The sequence below is a fragment of the Tenrec ecaudatus genome, chromosome 13 (assembly GCF_050624435.1).
Source record: "Tenrec ecaudatus isolate mTenEca1 chromosome 13, mTenEca1.hap1, whole genome shotgun sequence".
In the NCBI taxonomy this organism is placed as follows: Eukaryota; Metazoa; Chordata; class Mammalia; order Afrosoricida; family Tenrecidae; genus Tenrec; species Tenrec ecaudatus.
The window spans coordinates 60,224,390-60,232,313 of record NC_134542.1 but is presented as its reverse complement, the minus strand read 5'-3'; the positions used below and the strand labels follow the sequence as shown (position 1 = coordinate 60,232,313).

At 43.3% G+C, this 7,924-nt stretch overlaps 1 protein-coding gene across 2 annotated transcripts in view; it reads left to right on the top strand.

Moving 5' to 3' along the window:
• Positions 1 to 358: 358 nt before the first annotated feature.
• The window catches only part of OSBPL6 (oxysterol binding protein like 6), a 92,629-nt gene continuing 85,063 nt past the window's right edge, over positions 359 to 7,924 (top strand). For both annotated transcript variants that reach the window (XM_075529529.1, XM_075529527.1), the window contains exon 1: positions 359 to 601. In XM_075529529.1, coding sequence (XP_075385644.1) covers positions 500 to 601 — 102 coding nt within the window. In that variant the 5' untranslated portion in view covers positions 359 to 499. The remainder of the gene's footprint in view (positions 602 to 7,924) is intronic.

Genomic DNA, 7,924 nt, shown 5'->3' with positions numbered 1-7,924 from the left:
AGACAAACCCATGCTGAGCTCTCATACAATCCGTGGGGCTGGGAAAATTAATTTTCAAGGGAAGACCCTGATATGCATTGGTGACAGGGTCTTGAATATACCAATGTAATCACCTCTTAAACCAAGAGAAGGTGGGGGAAGAACATGACTTTAGCCTCTATTTCTTGCCTTTTCCTCCTGGGCAGATTTTGTAAACACTTTTAGCCTTCACTTTAAAAATCTAGAGGCAGAGATAATATTGCCGCACATTCCTCTCACTGACACCGATTACTTTTCTTCTCTCGGTTTAATGATCGTTTGTCTTTTCAATTACTTACTTGAGGTCTTCTTGTTTGTTTTTCTTTTAGGTGACTCGGACACCCTCCATTGACCTCATCTTTTCTAGTCACAGTTGACTCCCGAAATGGAACGAAGCCGAGACATCATCTAGTTCTTTGTGTGTGGGTCTGAGGCAATTTTGGGATGGTCGTCTGTGACTCTAACTAGACCAACTGCAGCTATGAGTTCAGACGAGAAGGGCATCTCCCCTGCTCATAAACTCGCCACTCCAACCCACAGAAGTGCCTCCTCTGCCACGTCCACCCAGAGGGACAGCAGGCAGGTAAGGCCAGAGGATGGACTGTACGTTACCTTAGGTAAATGTAATGCCAATGGGAGAGAATGTGGCTGCTAATTAATTCTGAACACTTGTGAAGTCGTTTATTCTGGAGGAAAATTCATTATTTCTTGACAATAAACCTTATTTCCCAGCTTTTCTTTCATTTTGGAATCTTTTTCAGAATGTGTACAACTGCAAAGATAGGGTCGGCTGGGGGAAGCCGGGGGTGCTCAGTCTACCATCTGTATCTGGAGGGGAGAACCAGCATTAGGATTGTGTCTCTGTTTCTGACATGCTTAGGGATCTGTGAGCCAGCAAAGGGCTTCTTCTTACAAGTCTCTCCTAAGCCTGCCAGACATTAATCTCTGTGTGGCAGTTCATGGAACCTGTTAAAGCACATTCAGGATACAGAAAAAGAAAATTTGTTATGACAGGCAAATTAAAAGCACTGAGAACCCAAACTTTTAGGTCAATGGAGAAAATGGAACAGTTGTCACTTAACAAGGGTTAAAACTGTCTTCTGTTAAAGTCAAGTCAATTTTTCAAGTAATTTTTAATTTACATAGTTAGTGCCTCTTCCGCTGCCAGAATTAACCTTACAAATATTCTTCCTTGTCACAGCAATGCATTGTCTTGGCTGGCTTCAGAAGTCTGAGTAAACTATTTTCCAGTATAAAATTATTTGGGGATAAGATTTCCATTCTGTAACTGGAAATTCTTACTCAGCTGGTGGTAACATTTCTAAAACTTTCCTTGTGGGGGGAACTTTCCTGCAAAGAACTATTTCTTGCATTGCCAGAGTCAGAGAAGGTGGAAGGGGCATGAATGGAAACCATTTCATGTGAAATATCTACCACATGTCCAGGTGCTTTCTGGTCTTGGGATTTCAGTCCACCCCTCCTTGCCTACTTCTCTGTCCTCCAGTCTCCACTCTTACCTTGTGTTGAGTCTTTAAAGTGACCCAGCTCACCCAGGAGAGCAAGTGGCAAGACTGATGGATGCTGTGGAAACATCTGTCAGGCATTGATCTGCCCGGTGCACCCGAGTTCCGAGGCCAGGTTGTAACAACAGGGAGAACATCCGCTCAGGCAGAGAAGGAACCTGAAGGTGGAATGTGTTGACTCCTGCCTCCCGGATTGTGAGTGGAAATTTTTGTGATGGGAATGAGATTAGTAAATCTGTAAAGTGATAATGAACTCTAAAAAATAAGAGGCAACATTCAAATGGTTATTGTTTTGAAGGAAGATAGTTCCTTTTTTTTTTTTCCTGTTTATCTCAGCAAATGGAAACTCTCCAAATACCTTCTCTCATGGTTTCTTCCTACCTCCTGTTTTGTGTCTGTTCATTTTCCCCAGGGGAGGAGAAGAATAAAAAGGGGCAATTATAACTCTGGTTTTTCTTTCAAAACCTCAAAGTCTACCCCAAACTCAATATTAGGACATGGGATATAGAAATGTTGACCTTGAAGGTGATGTGATATTGGAAGGGGGAGGGGTGTTTTTCTTTTGGTTTTGTTTTTTATACAAATGGAAATCTTTCGAAGGAAACCATGGATTGGTGTGCCACTCTCTGTCTCTTTCTCTCAGTTACTGTTAGTGTGAATCAGGGTTACAGAGCTGATGGTCAGTTTCACATTCAGTGATCCATGCACAGTCTGTTTGAGCTCACTCATTCCAATGCCTCCATGTGCCATCACCGATCCCATTTCTTCCTTGTGTATCCTGCCACCACATCTCCTTTTTTCCCTTCAGAATTGTGTCCGTGGGTAAATGCTGCTTCCTTGATCCGAAGTGGTTGGCTGTTGTAAGGTGGGCATACCTCAATAGTGTTCTTGTTCCCCTAATAAATCTGTCTATTGTTTAGCTGAAAATTGAGCCATAGGGTGAATTCCATTCCAGATCTGAGGGGTGGCTAAGGTCTTAGGGCCCCCTCTAGTCTCTCCAACCAGCAACCCTGGTCTTTGATGATTTTGAGTTTATTCCACATTTTTCTCCCTCAAACCGAAAACCAAAAGCCAAACCCACTGCTATCAAGTGGATTTTTTAATAAATCATTTTATTGGGGGCTCTTATAGCTCTTATCACGATCCATACGTCCATCAAGTGGCTCTAACTCCTAGTGACTCTTCAGGATAGAATAGAACTTCTCCAACGGCCCTAGGGGGTGTTTTATAGGCGTTTATTTTTATATGAAAACTGGCTGTTTTAATAGTGAAGGGACCTAGAGAAGATGTCTGATCTGACTCTGATATCTGTGTGAATGATGCCACATTGCAAACTCCAGCCTGATTTCTCTCCAAAAATTGATCTCCTGGATGAAGGCACTTATACTGGATGAAGAGTGAAAATACAGTGGTTCCTTGATGTGTGTTATTTTCTGTTCCTTCTTAAGTTCTAGTTCCAAGTCGCTGATTAGTTAACTGTGCAGTTACACTTAGATACACTACTGTCACCTCAAATCTGTGTGTACAAACGATGTGCTATGGTGCTACTGATTTTCTCAAGACCCAGGGCCAAGTCATTCGTTTCTCTTTTGCTTCTCCCACACCCAATACGTTACATCTTATTATTTTCTCCTCCTAATGTGAGCCTCATTCATGCTTACTCCCATTCCCATTGTCAGTAGATCGCATTTCCTTATCACGACAGATTCATGCTGAAAGTCCTTCAGTAGCTCTCTTCTGCATGCTACTTTCCTTACTTACTGTCTAATTGCACCAATGCTTTGATTCAGCTCCTGCCCCGTTTTTCTCCCCAACGATAGTTTTGTCTGCTTTTCACTGGCCACTCAAACCTATAGTATGCTCTCTTCTTTTTGAGCTTTTTGATCATTTTTGGCATTTTTATATTGTATATCAGTTTATTTACTCATGCCTTCAACAATATTGTAACCTCTTTTTAATAGTTTTCATAGATTAAGGCTTGCACATCCAATGTTTTAATAACTTTCTGGAAGACACTTTTTAAGACCGTCTACAATATTAGTCTTACCTTTTTTACATTTTCCATTCCAAATGTATTTGTCTTCTCCCTTCTCCCTTCCTCACGGGGAAGTAAAAACAAAAAACATCTACCAAGTGCACAGTAATAATTGGCTGTCCCCTTTCACTAAATGATGTAGCACGTCAGGTGAGGGAGAGAGGGGACTTGAGAAATAAAGTGACTCAGTGCCCCTGGAAAGCCCCTGAGCATTTCTTCACCAATAAGAGGGTCAGGAATGTGGCTTAGTGGCTTGCACATTGAGCCGCTTTCCACGTGTCAGCAGTACAAACCCAACAACCACACAGCAGGACAAAGACGAGATTGCCTTCTCCTGTAAAGATTTACAGCCTTGGAAACTCACAGAAGCCATGCTCACACTCTGTCTCATAGGATCACGATCAATCAGAATTGACTAGATGACAGTGTTTGGTTTTTTTATTATGGAAGAGGGTCAAACTCTGCCAGGTATTTAACAGGTGTGGAGACTTCAGTAATTCGTCTACTATGTTCTATGTAAACCTGATATTAAATGTCAGAACAGCTTATAAATGTGTGTGTGACTCATAGGGGCCCTGGAGAACGGAGCAGAACCGATTCCTAGGTTTCCACGGCTGGATATCTTTATGGAAGGAGGCAGGCTCCTCTCACCCCCACCTCCATCCCCGCACCACCCCGCCCCCTGCACAGAGAGGCTGGGAGGTTCAAACTGCTGGCCTTGCAGTTAGCCCAGTGCCCACTAGGCCATCAAGGCACCATGGACATCACAAAGAGCAATCCAGAAGATTCTGTCCACCAGCTCCACTCCTGAGACCTCTTGGAATTGCAGTGTGGGAAAAAGTTTACTGACTTTGTGATGGACTCACGAGATTTTAACTGTCTGTTTACACAAATTACCCAAATGTTTAAGTACCTTGGGGAACTTCTCAAAATATGCATAACCATCCTGCGGAGACCGTTTCAAGAGTTATGAGATTAGCCCACAGATCTGCATCTTAAAAACCAAAGCCCCTTTTTGAAGGCTGGTTTCCTGAACAAGATAATATACACAGCTACTAGGCTTAGTCTCCCATGGGGAGGCACACTTCAACCCATTACAGTAAGTAAACTCTACTCTATATGATCTTGGACTTTGCTGCTGAGAAGGAACATGGCTTGAAATCTGCCAGCATCGGTCAGAAAAGTGCTAGCTCTTCACAGCACGCCACAGGATCTGAGCACTGGAAGGATGACCCTGGAGCCCCGCTATCAGTTCCCAAAGAAATACTAGCTTCATCTGAGAGTCTGTGGACACGGTCATGCTCGGAAGACTCACACTGGTGGATAAAGCCTTTTGGTGGTAGGTTGATTTTAAATCCTTGATCTTCTTCAAATTTCAAATTAGACTTTTGAGGATTCCTTCAACCCACAGAAACCTTTTAGAATTTCGAATCGCCTGTATTTAGGTCTCTATAAATGCAGGCACTTCTAAATTTTAAAACGTTTCTGTGGGTTGAAAGAATTCCCAAAAGGCTAATTTGAAATTTCAAGAACATCAAAGGTTTAAAATAAACCTACCACCAAGGCTTTATCCATCGGTGTGATATAACTTATCAAGGGTTCGTGAGGGAGGGTGGGGAAAGAAGGGGGAGGGAGGGGGAAGAAATGGGGAGCTGATATCAGGGTCTCCAGTGGGAAGAGAATGCTCTGAAAATGATCATGGCGGCATATGTGCAAATGTGCTTGACACACTGGAGGAATGTATGGATTGGGATAAGAGATGTAAGAGCCCCCAATAGAAGTATTTTTTAATTCAGTATTAATGTCAATGGGAAGGCAATATTCACTTGGAAAGCTAACATTATGACCAACATTTGTGACTTACATGTATTTTGCAAATTGAGTAGGTATCCCGAAAAGTCGAACTATGAGACAAAGGTATTCCATAAACTAATAAGACAATACGAGCAACAGTTGATATTTCTTGAAGTTATTCTGTGAAAGGTTGAAGCGATCATTATCTCCCTTTTGGGGTTAACTAAATTAAGGTGTAAAGTGATCCGATGGCTGTCACGGCTAACGTTCATCCGGGACCAGGTTCGCTTTGTGGATGGACCCCCTTAACCGCGCCGCTCTTCCTGCTGTCGGGAAACACTGGGCAACTTGAATGTGCTCAAGAAAATTCTGCACCACCCTGCCGAGTAAATGAGGAAGACAGCACCTTGTCACTTAGTTCTTTTTAATATTTTATTATATTTTAGGTGAGCGTTTGCACAGCTAATTAGGTTCCCATTCAACAATTTGTGTCCACAACTTTTTTCCTGGGACCCAGGCTGCAATTGCCTTAACGGGCCAGCACTCCCAGCATTCCCCCTGCCGGACCTGTCTCCATCGATCCAGTGTCCCTGAGCCTTCTTGCTTTCTCGTCTTTGCTTTTGGGTAAATGTTGACCATGGGGTCATATATAAGTTGATTGTTTAAAGAGACACATTCCTCCTGGGTATTAATTATTATTTATTTTATAGGCAAATCTCTTATTGACTGGAAGTAGTTACTCCAGATTCAAACAACCTTTTAGGATGATTAGCTCAAGGTTTCCCTGACTCGATGAACCCATTGTGTCTGTATTTTTATGAATCTGGGTTTGGGCCCACATTTTCCCCAGGACCTTCTATCATGTCCCTGGTCAGAATGTAGCTGGGCACCATCTAGTTTTCCTACTTTCATGGTCAGAGGAGGTGTGGTTTACATAGGCAAGTCAGTCTGTGAACTGACTTACTTGACTCCAGGCTTGTGTATTTGTTTTCCTCCCTCCTTTCCTCCAGATTGTAAGGAATGAGCTGTTGTATCCCTAGTGTAAGAATTTTTTCAGGTATGTTTTGTCCCCTAATTTTTACCGCAGTGACAATGGTGGCTTTCACCTCTGATTTGGTCTAAAAAACCATAAGGTGCATAGTACGTAACCGAGCATGCTCAGAGTGATCGTCTTTGAGTATCAGCGGTGGGCTGTGTGTTGGTGCTCTTCTTTCTCGTTAGTTGTGGAATCATAAATGCTGACCATATGTTTATTGCAAACTGTTATTGGCGTTCTCCATTAATGATTCCGCGTTTGGAATCCGTTGCTGTACGCAGATCTACAGTGTGCATTCAGCCTGTGTCCAGTGTGCTGCAGCTGAGACGATGGGAAGGTAATCTGCTGCCTGCGCTCAGACTGCCTTTCCCCGTGACTCATTCAGAACCAGCACTGCTCAGGAAGAATGTTGGCTTCTTTCCTTGCCAGGACCTTCCGCTTCTCTGGGCCTGATTTATAGGTGTCTCCGTTAAGGTTTTATCTCTTACTCCCTTGACATGACTGCTTTTGAGTAGCAGTTTAATCGTAGTATATTTCTGAGCCAGATCAAGGTGAATGCTTCCTGTTAGGTTCTAAGGAGCAACTCCACCAGAGTGTAGCGATAGCACGATCCGTTAATGAACTCCACATGCTCTCATTGAGCGGGTCCTTGAAAAAGCCCAGGGATCTGTTGCGTGTCTATGCTTTCCCAGGAGACTCTGCTGACAGCCAGGTGTGGAAATAGGCGCTGTGACAGAATGCCCTCCAGGTGTTTCTTTAGGCTATACACAGGTCGCCCCTGAGGACCCTACATCTATAAAACTGCTTGCTGTATTTGATTTTTAAATTGAACAATTCAAAAAGTGTACCAGTATTCATGATAACTACGGGGAGACTTTAAAAGTGTTTGGAAAACATCCATGACCTTTTCATTCCATTTCCCTACAAACTTCCGGCAGCCTCCTCGTAGATTTGGCTGTAAGCAAAACACTAGCACCGGCACCAAAGGCCCCCGAGCCCCACGTTGACTTCTGGACCCCAAATTATGACTGAGTCAGCTTTGTAAAATTATCATAGCTAGTGTTCGTGGGCTTCAGGGTAATGCAAATGCTTGGGAACGCCTATTAATTAATTCTTCAGGAAACTTAGTAATCTGCAGTTAAAAGTTTATAAAGGTCATAACACATAACCAACTAACTCCGTTTCTAAAAAAATGTGTTCTCGGGGAATAGTCACAGATTAGATACACCGCCGTTTTGGAAAGGATCAGATTAGAATGTATTCGGTAAGACAGAGTGGGAGGAAAAGGTGGGACAGAACTCAAAGTCATAAAAGACACCAGACTGACTTGTTGGATGGAGACTGGTGGGCGCCCCAAGACCATATGGCCCCTACCCTCCAGGCCTGGAATTGAACTCTAGTGTTAGTGAACTCTAGTCTGGTGTTGGAAGAATCAGCCAGCTAGGATCAACAAGGCTTCAAAGTTCCGAGGGCTAGGAAAGAAGGAGACAGGGAAGCAGGGGGCATACGGAGCAAGGG